Below are 18,647 nucleotides of genomic sequence, written 5' to 3' on the forward strand. Positions count from 1 at the left end.
TAAGGTACGGTTGATAGAATCTTTATAAAATAGGAGAGGGATAGATATTTTTCAAAATTTGGATACTGAATTGATATTAGACAAACTTAAGAGAGGAGGGGATGATATTTTCCCATAGTTTTATTATGAATCATTGAATCTCTAAATCTAATATCATCCAATAATTATACACGGAATGTCAATAAATGAAGACCATTTTGATATGTCAAATCAAAACCCCTCCAAAAAGCAGCATAAACTGAATTTAAAGTTTGGGAAACCTTCACATGCATCATAAACCATGACATCTAATAAGTAGTAATAGCGTTAAGAATAGATTTAATTAAAATAGCACGACCAACTTTAAAGAGAAAAAGTATATTCAAAGAACTCAAAAATTCTTAACTCGCAAGATAATATGGATCCATAACACAACAAACAATGCACATATAACCATGAAGTGCATCGTGAGGGATGCATTCAAGCTGAGAATTACAAAACGGCTCATCCACAAAACCAAACCACTAATTTAATATACAAATAAAAGTGACACCATATAAACAATTTATTAAGCCACAAAAATATATGCCAAATGTCACCCAAAAATCCAATTATACTATGCAAAAATAACACAAAATAAATTTGCACTAGACAACACAATTTAATCAGGATCGAATACCCAAAAAACCAAAGTTGCAGGTGGAGAGATCCCAAGAGAGGATTAAAAAACGTTTATCAAAGTTTTTTAACTGTCAGACTATACATCCTATGATGTTCTTGGCATATCAACAAATGTGAATGTCATTATGCAGATGCTGGTGCAATGGGAATTGCATAGACTATTGTCCCAACAAAAATTGTGCAAGGCCAAAAAAGAAAAATTTTGTGCTCTTTGACCTTCAATACCAATCCTCCTCCCCCAAAGAAAATAAAATTCTTCTAATAGTTCCCAGGTTATATCCACTTATGGTGCAGTATAATTGTGGAATCTGTTCTAACAAAGAAACTGAAAACTAACCAGAAAAAGGTGTTTGGAGTGGTTTCAAATTAGCATAATGCAAAATAATAGGAAAAAAAAAAAAATAAAGGTCTCGAAATTTATAAAGATAGGAAGGTTGGCTGCTTGATTTTGACAAAAAGAGGTTACCTGCTTCACATACGCGATTAATTGCTGACCTGCAAGAAAAAGTTTAAAGAGTGTTGGGGGGGAGGGGAGGGGGGGGGGGTGGAACTGCCAAGCCAAACTTTTCAAATTAAACAATAGAAAGCTAAGAACAAGGGCAAGAAAGGCATTGAATAATTTGTCATTGATCTAAGAAAATACAATCTAAAATGGAACCCTTTGGATTGGGGGGGGGGGGTGAAGGAGGGGAAGCCGAACAGAAGCAGCACATCTATTACTCAGCGGAGTGGTCAGGTTTTATATTCCCTTCATACCACTCCCCCACCCCGAATCCTCTCTTTTTTTTTTTTTTTTTTGAGGTGGGAGGCGGTGGGTGGAGATCAGGCTGAAATAATCAACTTAATAAGTCCAATTAAGCTGTTGAATACTCAATCAAGTTAGCTATAAACAAAGGCTATTTCATTCTACTGTAGTTGTCCATAAACCATTGGCAGAAGATCATTCCAAAAATGAACAAAGTAGGCTGGAACATTCAGTAGCTATGCCTTCCTTGAATTCAATTTCATAAAAATTGATTAAAAGAGAACAAGGCAATATTTTCCTTGAATTCAACTTTCATAACTGATTAAAAGAGAATATAATAAAAAACAAATGCAACTGAAAAATGATGGTGAAATCACAATAAACACGTCTTTAATGTCATTCACTAGTCGTTACAAACTCAAACTCTGAATCTAGTTAGAAAATTCTAGAGTATACAAAATAAATTGTGCTTTTAACAGAAGAGCCGTATGTAACTTGATTTCATCTTTGAGGCCTTTTGCCACACTTTCTGCCTGCTCTCGCTGGAACATAAAGAACACAGAGAACACCTATACCAAAAGTACAAGAGAAAAAAGTAAGGGGTATCCTGTGATGGAAAAGCAGGAGGGGAGAATTTGGATATGGTCCTTTTGGAGCCACCAAAACTTACTTCATAGTTCAAAGTCAGATGCCCCCAACAAAGCGAAACCGGTATCACTGGACCCAAGTGATGGAATGTACTCTGATCCTCTCGTATGTACACTAAAGCAAGCTGCAGCAATAAGGGGGTGAAAGAAGTAAAGGTACCTCACAAGGAAGTTGAAACCAATGTTTCTTCTTGGAATACAACAAAGCTTTGAAATGATTAAATTCTGTATATCAAATTAAAACTTAGTTCTCTGTTTGGAAATACAAAACACTAACACAAATTTAATTTCTCGATGACAGATTGAGACATATTACTTTGGAAAATCCAATAATTGTTTAAGGTCTTGAGAAATTGCCTAAAAGTAAGGTTCAGGTGAAGTCCTCGCAAAGTACAATTTATGAGAAGTCTTCACAAAGAAGGACCCAATACCCCCTCCCTCAACAGGCAGCATCACTTCCTACATGGAATGGAGGAACTGATACTTAAGACTGGCATTATGCAGGTAGGTTTGATTAAGCATATGCTTCCAAGACACATGGTTCAAGAAATTATAGTTTTGGCTGTTTATTTGATTAACTAGTAAAATAAGATGGAAATCTGACTGTAGTATGTGCAAAACAAACACTTTGTGAGTCTCAATTTGAAGGTAATTACAATGATCAGCCCAAACTGGATGTTCTTTGAACTAGTACCAGACCCACTAAACAGAGTTTATTGGGAGAATTTAACATCTAATTATTATTTCTTCTTTTCCTCTTAATGTTTTTTTTTTCAAAGAAACCTATTAAATGCCTTCAGTGTACTGTATTTGATGTGTTCTTTCTTTTCATATTAAGTGTTTACACACAAGAGAACAGAAAATACCATTTTCTATCTTCACCACACTTTGGAGCATTGTTTCCATTTTCTTCTTCATCTCTGAATTGTCATCCATGATTGGAACCACAAGGGTCAGCTCCCTGTAGACATCACGTACAAAACTGCATATCTTCTCAGCATATTCGAGTTCACCGTCTGATATTCGACCAATTGCAAGTCGCATCAGCTCTCCTGTCAAATCCGCAAGCTAAACCACCAACTTGAGCATCTTGATATCCACAAGAAGCAAAACGGAGTACTTGCAATAAAATATAAAATTCAGACATACTGGACAGGCCATGAGAGCAGCCTACCAACCATCCAGTGTGCCACTAAGAAGATCTCATGGACCAAAGACCAACCTAATTAAATGATACTAACTAGACAAAATCAAGAAGAATGTTTCTGAACTATGTTCTAGCCATCCAGAAGAATGTGATTAATTTGATGGTTAGGACAATAGGCATTTTGAATTTTGGCTACACAAGGATCTACTATATTAGATGCGAACGACCAAATACTAGGTTCCACCGCCCTCTCTGTTGCACCATTAGCAGCCAGCTATTCCATTCCAGCCTACGCATCTAATACCTAAATTTTACCTCAGCTTATGAACAGAAAGGGCAGGGCACTTACCCCCAACAGATAATCAAGGATATTAATCTGCAAGGGCTCAACAGATGGATCACTAAGCGGAAGCAATGTAGCATTTATCTCATCAAGGTTCAAGAGTGTCCCAGTCTTGCAGAATTTGCAGAGTGTTGCGGCTTCAACATACTCCTGTACCTGCATTTGACCCAGAAATAGCAATGAATATAAAACTTTAATAGTGCCTCTCACCCCAAACACACAAACACGCACACACAAAAAAATGATTGATGAACTCTATATTCTGGTATAACAGGTAAGGGGTTCAAAGATACAACCCCAGGAGAATATGCTCTTCTGAGCTTCCAAAAATCAGTCCCTTGAAGTTCTTTTACTAATCGGGATATATACTGATCTGTCACAGCAGCTAGATCTTTTTCCGCCTTCTCCAGAACTTCTTCTCTATTATGTTTAGTGATCCTGTTGTTAGTGCAAGTCACACCATCAACACAAACAGGCAAAACCTTTAGGGAAAGCAGGCAGGGGATCAAAAAGGAGCAGTAATAAGAACAAAAGAAGAAAAATACAAAATAATCACATGCAGCAAGGAATGGGCTCTAGTAGGTGAAGTACCCTGATTATATGAAAAATAAAGAAAATTAATATAAAACGTCTAAAAAGAAACCAATAGCATAATAGAAAATAGCTGCATTCTAAACAACAGCTGAAAAGTAAACCAAAATTTATGCATTGCCAACTTTTCTACTAAAATTTTTGGCAAAAAGTTTTTGTGGGTCAGCAACCCACCAACATGGGTAGGCGCATCTATTCGGCTGGGTGGAGAAGTGATGCAGCAATTTTGGCCATTGGATTTCTAGGATATGGTCTAAATTGGCCACTTGTCAAATTTCAGCTTCAACTCAATTAGTTACACTCCCATTTAATGGCAGACCCTCAGGTATGTCCATGCACCCTTCGTATTCCATGCTCTGTTTTGCTAGGTGGCCAACTCCAATTAGGCTGAAACTTGGCATGTGAGCAGGGGACCTTGGGGGTCAATTAGTTCATGAAATTTCAGCCCCACTTGATATGCCATGTGGCAGTTCTCCGCACTCACCCAACATTTTTTGCCCATGGGTTGCCGTACACCTGAACCGATCTAATATTTTTTTTTAAAGTGAAAAAGAAGCAACTGGTACAAAAGTAAATGTAACATATTTTTTGAACTACTATTCAGATTTCCTAGAGTTCCTTGTAAGGATTGTTGAAAAACTCAATGTCAGACTTGATTAATGGCTCTTGTTGTTCAAACTGAATGGTTTCATTTTTTGTAATTTTCTAATCGTTCCAAATTCTTATGAGTTTGAATTAATCAAATTCAATTTTTCCGTTCTATCTCAAAGTACCCATTCACTCGAAACCATGGAACAAGATCTCAGTCGGGTTTCGACCGAGATTTCTGAGATATCTCGGTTGCATGGAAAACCGAGACGAAACCTGCATGTATTTTAAAAAGTTCAAAGTTTCGAGCAGTTTCGGCTGGTTTCGGTCGAGATGATGGTAATTTCGCAAGTTTCGACACTTATGCCCATCGAAACATGTGGAAACCTGGTTCGAAACCAGTACAGACAATTATTTATGCCAGAAACCAAGACAAACACTTATTTCAAAACAAAGCTTTCCAACAAGTCCAAGATTGCTTAAATCAGATTTATATTGAAGGAGTTATGTACAGGTCAAACTTAATTTGGTGTGCGCAAATGCTGTCAAAATTGCTCTGAATGAAAATATTTTTTGGACATTAAAACAAATGAATATTTTACCGCACTTTTTGTTTTTAGCAATGGTTTACCATATTAAGATTTATAGAATTTTTAGATTTGAGAAAAACCCCAGCATTAGAAAGTTGAAAATGGCACCTACCGCCGAAAATCCAGTTTTTGTTCTTGAAGGGGTTGACTTTTTATCCTTTAGGAATTCGATTTTTTAACTATTTTTATTGGATTCAAATAGGGGGTATTTGTTTATTTCAAGGTTCGAGAACTCGCGAGATCTCGCCGAGTTTCTCGGTTTTTCAAAATCTCGAGTCGAGATCACATACGCATTCTAAAAGTGCATTTTCTCGGCGAGATATCGAGATCTCGGCGAGATCTCTCCGAGATCTCCGAGTTTCTCGGTTTGACATAGGAAAATGCCCATCTAGGTCCTTTACATGAGTGCCAGATCTCGAGATCTTGCTGGAAATTCTTGGTATACAGACACCTATCTATGCCCGGAACCAAGACAGACACTTATTTATGCCTAATATCATTTAAGTAAATGAAATTTACTTAAGATATTATTCATAAATAAGAAAATACCCCCCCATTTGAATCCAATAAAAATAGTTAAAAAATCAAATTCCAAAAGGAAAAAAAGTCAACCCCCCAGTTCAAGAACAAAAACTGGATTTTCGGTAGTAGGTGCAATTTCCAACTTTCTAACGCTGGGGTTTTTCTCAAATCTAAAAATTCCATAAATCTTATTATGGTAAAACATTGCTAAAAACCAAAAGTGCGGTAAAATATTCATTTGTTTTGATGTCCAAAAATTATTTCCATTCGTATATTTGAAGGACGATTACGAATTAAGTTTGATCCGTTATATAACTCTTTCAATATAAATCAGATTTTAGCAATCTTGGACTTGTTGGAAAGCTTTCAAAACAAAGCTTTCCAACAAGTCCAAGGTTGCTAAAATCTGATTTATATTGAAAGAGTTATGTACCAGTCAAACTTAATTCGGTGTGCACGAATGCTGTCAAAATCCAGTTGCGTTAGAAAGTTTGAAAATTGCACCTACCGCCGAAAATCCAGTTTTTGTTCTTGAACTGGGGGGTTGACTTTTTTTTCTTTTGGAATTTGATTTTTTAACTATTTTTATTGGATTCAAATAGGGGGGTATTTGCTTATTTATGAATAATATCTTAAGTAAATGCAATATCATTTACTCAAATGATATTAGGCATAAATAAGTGTGTTTTCCGTTCGTCCGGTTTCTAGCATAAGTGTCTCATCTCCGCTTCCTACTAATTGAAACTCCTATTTGGACTTAGTTTTTGCAAAATCTGATAGTGCCATTGTGTTTAAATGGCCTAAAATAGGTTGAATACCAAGTTTCAGACCCAAACTAGGTCTAAAACCCATCGAGATGAGGCTTCAAGTCGAGAAAAAAAAAAGTGCAACAACTCGCCGAGATCTCGACTCGACTCGGTTTTTCAAGGGTCCGAGTTGGCACCGAGACCCGAGTTTTCGAACCTTGGTTTATTTATGAATACTATCTAAAGTAAAACCATTTACTTAAATGATATTAGGCATAAATAAGTGTTTGTCCTGATTCCAGCCAATGTCCAAGAATAGTATACACTATCAAACTTGGGTAAAAAACCACAAGTACCATTTTGAGTGTTTTTCGTGTGAAAATATTTCAAGCATTGTGTCTAGAATGTCAAAAATAGGCTGTATACAAATAATCAGATCAAAAAAAGCATTTCTAGGCCTCGAAATCACCAACTCGAGTTGGCTGGGAAAAAATCACTGGTTTCGACCATATCACTGTTTCTGGCTGGTCGAAACCAGGTTGAAACCCGAGATCTTGAACCTTGCTCGAAACTCATATGCCTCCATCTTTACTTTCTCTAAGCGGGCCCGAGCTTTTTCCAGCCTTTTCAATTGTCCCTTTACATTGTTATTATGAATTTAGAACAGTACTCAAGATCCTCTGTTTTACACAGGATGATATAATATGAAAAGAAAAGTATAATTTATTAATAAAATTTTGAGTTAGTTACACAATTATTGTTGGTAATTATTAAAATAGGTTCCATTCTTCTTGTTTCTGTTTAAGAGATCTTGAACCTTGCTTGAAACTCATATGCCTCCATCTCTACTTTCTCTAAGCGGGCCCGAGCTTTTCCCAGCCTTTCAATTGCCCTTTCACATTGTTATTCTGAATTAGAATAGTACTCAAGCTCCTCTGTTTTACACAGGATGATATAATATGAAAAGAGAAGTATAATTTATTAAAATAAAATTTTGAGTTAGCTACACAATTATTGTTGGTAATTATTAAAATAGGTTCCATTCTTCTTGTTTCTGTTTAACATAAATTACATTACAGCAGTCAGATTCAACCTAATAAAAGGAATAAATAGCACTTGCATGGACATTGCAGACGTAGCCTGTGATGAGACTTGAGAGGAAAGGGGATCTACATGTGGCAGAGAGGGGTAGGAGAGAGGGAAGTTGATATAGACAAGTACTAATTGTGATGTGAAGTTCAAGAATTACTTTTGGAAGACTTTGTGGATAAGAACGAAGTATCTAAGAGGCTTATTGACTTGGTAGTCGGTACCACTACCTTCTAATCCTCGAGTGAGTGTCGAGGCAGATGAGTTCATCTGACACATTTTGAGGTACACTGAAGTTCGTCGACGCATAGCAGTCAGCAACGATGCATACAAGGCAGCCGTTGATCGACATCACTGTTTCGTTGAGTTCAATCCACGTGATACGGTGATGGTTCAAGTTACTCCAGAAAGGTTCACACCCAATACCAATACTAAGTTACATCATCGGAAGATGGATCCATAAAGATGCTGAAATGAAGTGGACCAAATGCCTACATGCTAGAGCTACCACTAGACATGAAAATTAGAAATGTTTTTTTTTGTTTTTTTTTTTGTTTCTGGTCTTACTCTATGTGGACCACCATACGGATGAAGGTGATACTGAGCATTATTGGCGGCTTCCCAATTTGCTTCACCGGTCGAAGATGAAATTGAAGATGATCTTGATAACAAATTCACAACAACACGGGTAAGCAGTGGCTACTACTGTTTCCTTATGAAATGGAAGAGACGCCCACAACATGATTACACGTGCATCCATGCCGATGATTTTCAGCACATGAACCCTAATCTCTACGAGTGTTACATGTCCTTCCTACATTTGTCGGAGTCAAATGTTTCTAAGCCGAGGGTAAGCTGATGTAGACAAGTAATACAACAAGCAGTACTATCAAAAACCCAAGAAGAACCAAGCCCATGGTTCTTCAACTGGTTTTTTGGAACAGGCCAGACCAAGCCCACGGTCGGGGTTGTTAGCTAGTTCACTCAAAACCAGTATCATATCGGCCCATACGTATCAGTATCAAAGGGTACCGATACGATACTTCTTTTTCAAAATAAAAGATTGTATCGACAAATACGGTCCAATACAGGTTCAAGAATCCGATACAAGCCGGTACGAACTGATATGGGACCTATACGGTCTGATACAGGTAAGATGCACTTGATATACCTCCTTTAAACAAGCAAAATAAAAACTGTGAGTGAGATATGAAACTGAGAGCAACCGAAGGCCTTGAAAACTTGTTTTTCTCTTCGATATGAGTTGGAGGAAAATATCTAACATAAAAACAATCCTAATCTTCACCATTTCAACAAGTTTTTGGGGATTTACAGTGCTTAAATCACGGATCGAACCAGATTTGGGCAAATGATTGATAAAGTTGCAGAACCCTTTTTTTTTTTTTTGGCATCACTAGATTAGGTTAAAAGACTCAAATCATTGCATCAAGATGATATACATTTACATATTGCATAATAAAAAGTTTTATGCTTCAAAACTGTATTTTATTTTAACCATAAGTACATCCATGCATTTCTTGACCACACCAACCAAAAACACGAACAGAGCTAGGCGACACAGAGATTTAACGTGGTTCACACACCAGTATGGTGTGCTACGTCCACGGGCAAAGGCGAAGCTGTTTCACTATGTAAATCAGAGAAAATTACAATGGAGATCTCTTAAGGACACCCAAAACGGTGCTGCTTCTCTCTCCCAGAAACCCAAAAACGAAAACCCCAAATCTTCCTCTCTTTATAACAAGGCGGGTAAAGAACATAAATACTCCATCACAGATCTCAGAAAAGCTCCATTCAGGTCGCAACCAATGTCGGAGCAGGTCATTCTTCGAAACGGGTCCAGGAATTCGAGACATACATAACAGCATATCTTGCGTCTCTTTGATACGATACGATACGATAACTCTCTTAAAATTACCCCTTCAATACAATACCCAATACGGATACTTAAATCCTTTATCATGACTGATTTTCAGAAGTCCTACAGTGTCACAGCCCCTTCCTTCAATAGGAAACTACCTCTGTGCAAAAGCAGGGGTAAGGCTGCATACATTATGACCCTCCCCAGACCTCGCAGTGGTGGCAGCCTCATGCACTGGATACGTCTTTTTAGCGGTTCCATCCGCTGCTACTGCTGGGTTGCTGTTCATAAACTCTAGTTGCTAATTTTGGGGGCATTCTACTATAGGGTTTGACAGTTTTACCTACTTACTAAATTTGACGGCAAGCTGCCATACACTGTAGGCTTATTATGGTTGTCAATCCAACCATTGTATTCATTGTTTGGGATAGATTACTGTTGTTGTACCTTTGCTGTTGACCTGATTTTAGGTCTGATCTGACCACTATTCCTGCTGTTATTAAGGGTTTTGTACTGCTGTACATCAGTACTTATTAGTCCTACTTGTGGGTTGGGTGTTTGTTTACTATTTAGAGAACCTAGCCCTATCAAGGGTGAGATTCTAGAGTATGGGTAAAAGTTTCAGCATAAGTTCCTTCAATTAACAAAGCAAGGAATCTGAAACAGTACAACTTTCTAGCCAAGAATCACATGGGCATAAAGGCCCTAAAATCAGTTGAACTAAGAAAGATGAATATTACAATCTAGAAAGCAAAGGAACTATATTTATATTGGTAATGGGTTAATCAAAGTAAACTTTTTTTCTCATTAGAAGTTATACAATAAATAAATAAAACCTCATAAAGTTTCATTTGCACCAAGACATTACTAAGAAAAAAGATGTAGAAAGAAGAAGTACAGGATCAAAACACTAAATAACAGGTGAGGAAGAACATTCAGTCACCTGTGCACCTGAAATATAACCTTTTTGCTGTTAATGGTGATATCACGACTTGCTTTCACCACCCTCTCCCGCTTGTCGTTCTATGACATACACAGATTGATGAGATATCATGAACATAGAACTATATATATATAATATATCAAACCATGTCATACAATGCCTTGAACTCAAGCAAGGTCAAAGAAACTTGGATTCTGAATTACATAATTTTCTGACTCCAAACAGGAACTGTTTTGAGTCATACATGTAATCTCAGCAACCTAAACAGATAATAATATGCAGCTCAAAGGTGAACCATGAATAAAACCCAAAAGTTCAACAGGTTACCAACCAAAGTTTCTCTCCAAAATCACAACTCCACAGCACCTAAAACATTTATATGTCAACACATACCTTACAAATGGCAATGTGTTGTATCATTAGACGTTAGAGCATTTTGTGATAACCATGGTCAAAGCTTGGACCATTTGGAGTAATTTCTATCATCCAGAAACCCAATTCTAAAAAGTCAGAGTATTTATCTGATTTCTATGCTGTAAGGTCATCAACTGGATGCATTTAGACATTAGACACTCATAAGGTACACCAGAGCCAGGAGAGTTGCTTAGATAACTGCACACATTGCAACAGCATCTGTGCATTAGGCTGCTGCTCAGACCTTCATTCTCAGGTTACTTTCTATTTTTCAGCCTAACCTTCTAATTCCATTATACCCGTCCCCTGTTCAATCCAACCATCACCTTTCTTCCATCTTTTGAGCATCCCTTCCCCCATCCTAGAGCTCCACTCGATCCCCCTTTCAACCCCTTCTGACCTGTTGATTGACCTCCACAAGAAATCTCCCTAAAACCCATTAAAATCCTATTTCCTAGTCTTCTACTCAAATCGGCAGAGAAGAAAAACCTGCTGCAGATTTGTTTGCTTAACCCCTTGGATTTCCTACAGCCCCAGACCTATCCATCCATGCTAACCTCACCCTTGAACTAAACCCTACCCTATCAAACGATTCAAACCATCCCAGCCTTAATCCATCAAACTGAACCAATTTTCCTTGATTTCAGATCCTGTTTGGGACTGGTTGAATCCTCAATCCTGTCCTACATTAAAGTGGCAGTCTTGGGTGCAACATGGGTGTGTAAGACACAGGTTTCCGTTTTCTGGAATTTTTATTGGCTTACACAAAGTTTCAGACACTGGTGCAACACAGAATAGAGAGCATAACATAGAATGGTGTTGTCAAATAGAGAATACTCTGGCGCTTGGTGAGTAAATGATGCATTCAGATAATTTTAATCTGACCCTTTTCATGATCAGTTTCCTCTGGCATGGCACCATCATGCAAATTGATGTTAAATGCAGCATTATTACAGATAAGTGCAGGATGTTCCTTGAAATAAGTGTCCTAATTTCATGGGTTCACCTAACCATCTCAATCTTTAAAGAATTTTTTTTTCCGCTTAATCTTTATAAGAGTTAAAAGAGTATATTCATTGTAAAATGTGGTTCTATAGTACCTCCAACAAAATAAAAATATAATAATGTTGGATTTTATTTTATTAAAATAATGTTTCTAAGTTTCAAAATAAACCCATTCCCCCTTGTTTTGTTTTTAAGAATAGTCCCACATTGGTTTCCAACAAGTGAAAGGACTAGTTTACAAGTATTCTTGCATTGGGTTCTAGAGGGAAGTCTTCCTCTCCCATGTGTTGGGTTGGTTCTAGGGTGCTTTTTCAAACACACATGTGCGCGCTTAGTCAAGCCAGGCCATGGCCAGGGTCAGTTACGGGTGTGGGTATGGGTGTGTCAAAATATCATCTTTTATATGTTGTTAGTTTTGGCTCCAAATTCAATTTTTTGAATTTAAATTCATACAACTACTTTCGTATAGACATACCCCTACACGTTTTGTCCAACACATGAAGGGACACATATACATGTATATGTATGTTGTAGAAATACAAACACACCTCTACGTATCTACATGCACCTGTACGTACCAATACATGTATACATAGAGACACTGAATATGTATATGGGTACTTGTATAGGTACACATGTACGTGTACAGGTGTACCAGTACAAGTACCTTTTGAGTTATGGTATGATAGAAAACCAAATATAAAATATTTGAGAATATGGGGCTGTTTGACCAAGGTAGCAATACTTCAACCCAAGAAAAGGAAATTAGGTCCTAAGACTTTTGACTATGTATTTATAAGATATACAGTGCATAGTTCGGCATACCGGATTTACTGTGTAAGTTATATTGTAAGTCGTATCTTACAAAATATTATTTTTACATCCATTTGGTGTATCACCAAATTTTATATAGATGCTACAACAATCATTACTCTTATAATAGTGATTCTTGCCACCAGAGCAAAAGTGTCAAAATAATCAATATTCTTCCTTGTCTAAAGCCTTTGCCAACTAGTCTAGTTTTAAATTTATCCAATGATCCATCTAGTTTCAATTTCTTACGAAATATCCACTTAGTGTCTAAAACTTTAAAACCTTTTGGTAAGTCAACTAATTCCCAAGTATGATTTGTTATAATTGAATCTAATTCACTTTTTATAGCTTCTTTCCAAAATACGACATCTTGAGATGTAACTGCCTATAAAAAAGGATCATTGTCTATAACATAGACAAGCCAATCATCTCATGAGTACTTAGCATTCTTTTGTCTTTTACTCTTCCTTAATTGACTTGTATCATTATCACTAAGTATAAGATCATTCTCTTGTGACACTGGATTATACTTCTTTGACATATCACCTCCTAGCATTAAACCATCACTACCACCCTTACTTTCTAGCAAATTTGACTTATAGGGGGAATATGTTTTCAAAAAAATTATGCACCCCTGGATTCTATGATATTATTTTCTTCAAACAAATTGTCTATGGATATAATAATCATGAAACGGTATACAGAACTATGCTCCTATAAATACATAATTAAATCTTAGAACCTAATTTCCTTTTCTTGGGTTCAAGTATTGCTACCCTGGCCAAACAACCCCATACCCTCAAATGTTTTATGCTTGGTTTTCTACCATATCATAATTCAAATGGTAATATTCCAATTTTCTTATGAGGTACCCAATTTAATATATAGCAAGACGTTAAAATGGCTTCCTCACATATCCAATGGTAATTCTGAACTTTTTTTTTTTTTTTGGTGAATAAATTCTGAACTTATTTTTTAATTCATCATTTCCTTTAAAATTTTGTTTTTCCTTTCAGCTATCCCATTAGACTCCGGTTGATAAGGCGTTATTGTCTCATGAATAATGCCATTATCCTCATAGAATTTAGTGATATTAAAATATTTTGAACCTCTATCCGTTCTAAGCCTTTTTATTCTTTTCCCAAGTTGATTCTCAGCCTCTATTTTATAAGACATTAAGAAATTTCCAGCCTAATCTTTTGATTTAAGAAGATAGATCAAAGTAAACCTAGAAAGGTCATCAATAAATGTTACCACATTTTTTTACCATCCCTAGATTCATATGATTTAAAATCACATAAATCATTGTGTACAAGGTCAAGAATACCACATTGTCTTTCCACTGATTTATGAGGTTTTTTGCTAAATTTAGCCTCTACACAGGTGGAACATTTATTCAATGGTGGTTTGATATAATTTTCAATTATGCCAAACTTGTATAATTTAGAAATATAAGGTGCACTACTATGATCTAATCTACCATGCCAAATATCATAAGAATCAACAAAATAAACAAAAGAAGCATTAGGCTTGTCTTTTATTACACTTCAAAAACACTTAGTACAAAGAGGCCATGGCTAAGGTAGCCATTACCAATGAATACATCATTTTTTAAAATAACAACTTTGTCAAATTCAAAAGACAATTTCATCCTTCTCTTGTTGAGAACTAAACCCGAAATAAGACTTTTTTGAATACACGATACATGTAGCACGTTGTTAAAGACAAATATCTTCCTCGAGGTGAGCTTGAAATTAATTTGTCTTATGCCAACAACACTGAAAGTTTGAGAATTTCCAATGAAGACTTTACCACCAGAATTGATAACAGAGTAATTAAAAAATGAATTACAATCTCCACAGATGTGTCTTGTGACACCAATATCAATTATCCAATCCATTGGTTTTTCAACCAAATTTAGTTTTGTTATTATTGCTGCAAAAATATCTTCTTCAATTAAATTGGCCTTCATCTTTTCAAATTTCACGTTATTCCTGTTCTGGCAATCCCTCTTAAAATAACCTGGTTTTCCACAAGCAAAACAATTCCCTTTCTGGTTTTTTAAATTCTTATCCTTATTAACTTTAAGGTCTTTCTTGAATTGTCCCTGCTTCCTTGTTTCAACAAGATTCGCCTTGAGTCTAGTATACCCAACCTGGCTTTTCACCCTTGTCCTTTGCACAGTTCCTCTCTTCAATTTTTATTTTGATCACCACTTGATCGAAAATCCATTCCTTTTGTGTTTCATATTTAGCTTAAATGTATTCCAAGAGGTAGGAAGCTTTCCAAGAAGAGCACTGGTCACAAAGGCATCTAGCAAAATTATATTCTCCTTGGACAAATTTCCAACTAAAATTTGGAACTTGTCAATTTGGGATGAAATGCTTTCTCCATCTTGCATTTCAAAATTCAAAAAATTTGTCACCACATACTTCTTATTCCCCGCATCATCCAATATGTACTTGTTAATCAATGCATCCCATATCATATATGCATATTCAAAAGAGTTAATAAATAACTAAATTGAAAGTGCATTCAAAATGTGGTTTTTTGCATTGGAAGTCAACCTCAATGCATGCAAGTCGATTTGCATCAATAGCAGGGTCCTCACTCTGTTCTGGTTTGGGTTCAATTAGTGCAAAAGCAACCCAAATTTGAGACAGGGCAAACAGAAGCATTTGTTTCCACCTTTTGAAGTTCTAACCATTGAATTGATCAATTTTATCAAATTCAGAAATGATCCTCATCTTTTCCATGGCAGATTGTATGGTCGCAACAGTAGGTATGACATTGGTAGGGAGAGTAACATCATTGATATGAATAGTAGGTGTATCCTCTTCAACCATAGTCTTACACAAGTAAAAACCGTAATATTGTAGGAATACTGTATAACTTATCTGATGTAGAACATTGCAAGTATGTCACCATAAACTTGTATTGGTAGAAGCAGAAATCCACAACACGAACATATGCAATTCGAGTATGTTGAATCACGAATAAAATAGAATTGAGTCGTATCTCAAAGACATTGTCCTTAGACTTTTGATTGTGTTCTACACTTCTACAAACGTTCTGAGTTATTTTATCTTGGATGTTTGAATGTACAGTCAACCCAGTCTGTACAAATTTGGGACGTTCAAAAACCTTAAGGACAGTATTTGGATACGACTCAACTCCACTGCATAATATTGATGTGATACAAGAGGATGAATTGCATACTTGATGCAAGAAGACGAACTTGGTCCTTCTAATACTACTTGATACGAATTTGTAACTGTAAGTTATAATTCTTCTTATTTTAAAATCTGTGATACATAATTTCCAGACAAATCTTTTTTTTTTTTTTGGGTGAATATTTCCAGACAAGTCTTATACCCATTGCCTGACATAAAATTTCTTACAAATAACATTGCAGCCGTCCCTACACCGAAAACAGATATATTTTAACTTCAAATAAAAATGAGTGAAAACCAATTATGGATGCAACTGTGAGCTTACAGTGAAGCAGCTTAGAATCCCATAAACAAAAGTCATGTAATGAGGGTAGTAAGTCTTGTCTCCTAATCCCTAAACCTTAAACCTCGCTAATATATCTGGCAAGCACTAGGGTTTTGAGTCAAGCATCAAGAATTAATGTCGCCTTGAAAAGAAAAATTAACATATAAAAATAGCCCAAGAAAAATCTAAAAAGGAAATGGGGAAGCTTACAAGCGCATTGAGGTACTCTGTATATCTCTCAAAACCCTCTTTCATGGCCGATTCTGTCGTCATTGTCCTTGGCTTCTTGGCGGTGCTAAGCGATGATGTGTCTGCCACTGTGGGTAGAAAATGAGATATTAAGAGAGAGAGAGAGAGAGAGAACAATAACTATTCGGAGAAGTTATTCAGAAACACTATTAAAGACACAGTAAGGTAGGGAAAGGGACAAGGAGAGGGAGAGAAGTGTACTTTGAAGGAGGCGATGAGATTTGAGCGCCATGTGAAAGAACTTCTGGAATACCGGGGAAAAGAACATCCGTCGGTTTATGAGTCTGCAGTTGGCAATTTTAAACCACGCATATGGCACTGCCAATTTACTCTCTCTTGGGTCTCCTTAAACGTACAATTTGAAGATCGTTCACTCTCTTTAGTATCCTAAGGAGACGTGTGCGTGGAGGGGCATTTAAGGGGTGTCTATTGGTCTGGTCACGGGCAATTGATCTGTTTCAGCCCTAGACCCCTAGCCCTTAGGGTTCACGAATATAAACGGATCTTCACGCAAAGGAAAAGATAATGTGCTAGCAGATTTTTTATTCCGTCCCAAAAAATCAATCCAGTTCTTTATCCCTATCCTTTCCCTCTGAATGTCCCTCATTCCTGGAGCATCCTCATCTTTTCTCCCTGATGATGAAGATCCAGATAAACCTGATCCAGCTCCATTCCTACCTACACTTCCCCAGAAGTCTATAGCGACATTTCTAGTCACACCATGATTGAGTATAGTAGACAATCCTACCAGGACCTCCTCCCTCTCTTAGTATACCAATATGGCCTATGATACAAATGGATGGTATGCCACCCTGCTTACCCATACCTCACACTCTTCACCATCAACTAGTTGAGAGCTCGACCTGTGGAAGAAGCTTTATCCAATGGTGTGAGCTCGATGTAAGGCAATTTTTTTTTATTTTCTTTCTTCTCAAGCTTGGCACTGTTGGATGTCACATCTTCCACGTGTTGAGCTCTCAGGCCCGCACTACAGTGTACTGCCAGGGCACTATAGTGGGTTTTTTCCAATATAAACGGATCTATTCTAAACTTGAGATCTAGAACAGTTTATTAATGGGTGAGTAGGTTTCGGTTTCTAATCAATTTTACGTAAACATACTAATAACACAATATCTTTTCTTAATCATTCAAATATTAAATATTCGTTTATAAGTATAAAGATAACCAAAACCCTAAATTAATGTAAAAAAGAAATGAGTGTTTTAGATATACAATTGGATAAAAGCGTATGTAGGTGTAGAGAATACATGTAGAAGATAGATCAAAAAGGTTTATGAGTTGGAGATATGATCTTATATTTTGCAACTGTTGGATTATAGTCTCAGTTTATCAGCAATACATTATAACATGTTGGATCTCCCAAGCAAACCTACACTTTAGTCACAATTGTAACTATTCTATTTTAAGCTCTGATAGATTCAGAGTCCAAACCACGGTTTTTGACAATGTATACCTGGTCTAGTGGTTCTAGTTCCAGTGATTCTTAAATGGTCTATTGGTTTTGGAACCGTTAGGAGAACCATATTTGAATCACCCCGGACCAATAGGCTAATAGGTTCAAAAGCTTCATCTAGAACCGGATCAATAAGTTAATGGGTGAACCGGTTCTAGTTCCTAGCAGGTCAGTTTCAATCTAATTCTTGGTTCGGGCCCTAAATTGACACCCTTATGGACAGTTATGGAAGCAAAAAGACACATCATCACCTAAGCCTACGTAAGCGTACAAGTACAGGTAGGTTATCCGGGTTCTTGAGCCATTGTACTAAGGATGGCTCCATGGAGAAGTGGGGACAGTAGGAGTGTGCACAATTTTCAATTCTGGTTAATAAGCTTTAGTCTTGTTTACGCTTTTATAATTTGGACCAAGTTTCCCTTTGCCAATGTTGAATACATAACATCTTAAGCCACGACATCTAATAATTGGATTGGATCGAGAAAGGGTTTTTGGAGGCAGGAGCTAATATAAAACTCACTTGCCTAAGAGGCCAATCATAAGGTCATATCATGGTGGATGAAGAGATTCTCTCTCCATATAGGGCAGCGAAAAGCTTTCTCCTTATGGTGTAGTTGTGTTTGTATGTATTTTGCTAATTTGTCATTACATGCTTTGAGTACACATTGAAAGAAGTTTGTTATATTTAAAGGATAAAAAAA

The 18,647-nt window shown here is 36.6% G+C and overlaps 1 protein-coding gene across 1 annotated transcript; it reads right to left on the reverse strand.

Annotated features, from left to right (window-relative positions):
* Window positions 1-2,011: 2,011 nt before the first annotated feature.
* LOC122644142 (translin-associated protein X) lies at window positions 2,012-16,772 on the reverse strand. Its single transcript, XM_043837754.1, has 7 exons — window positions 16,674-16,772; window positions 16,434-16,540; window positions 10,494-10,573; window positions 3,839-3,980; window positions 3,549-3,698; window positions 2,919-3,120; window positions 2,012-2,177 (listed from the first exon to the last, which is right to left on the reverse strand). Exons 1-7 carry the CDS (start codon window positions 16,738-16,740, stop codon window positions 2,077-2,079), a joined length of 849 nt encoding a protein of 282 aa, XP_043693689.1. The 5' UTR covers window positions 16,741-16,772; the 3' UTR covers window positions 2,012-2,076.
* Between the last annotated feature and the right edge of the window lie 1,875 nt (window positions 16,773-18,647).

The sequence above is a fragment of the Telopea speciosissima genome, chromosome 10 (assembly GCF_018873765.1).
Source record: "Telopea speciosissima isolate NSW1024214 ecotype Mountain lineage chromosome 10, Tspe_v1, whole genome shotgun sequence".
In the NCBI taxonomy this organism is placed as follows: domain Eukaryota; kingdom Viridiplantae; phylum Streptophyta; class Magnoliopsida; order Proteales; family Proteaceae; genus Telopea; species Telopea speciosissima.

Bases quoted from the DNA above. Each gene is read 5' to 3' on its own strand.
- LOC122644142 (XM_043837754.1), bottom strand. From the start codon at position 16,740: ATGTTCTTTTCCCCGGTATTCCAGAAGTTCTTTCACATGGCGCTCAAA. The intron at 3,121-3,548 runs GTAAGTGCCCTG...TTGGTGGTTTAG, and splicing joins TCCTTGATTATCTGTTGGGG to CTTGCGGATTTGACAGGAGA. The intron at 2,178-2,918 runs GTATTTTCTGTT...TTATTGCTGCAG, and splicing joins TGTGGTGAAGATAGAAAATG to CTTGCTTTAGTGTACATACG.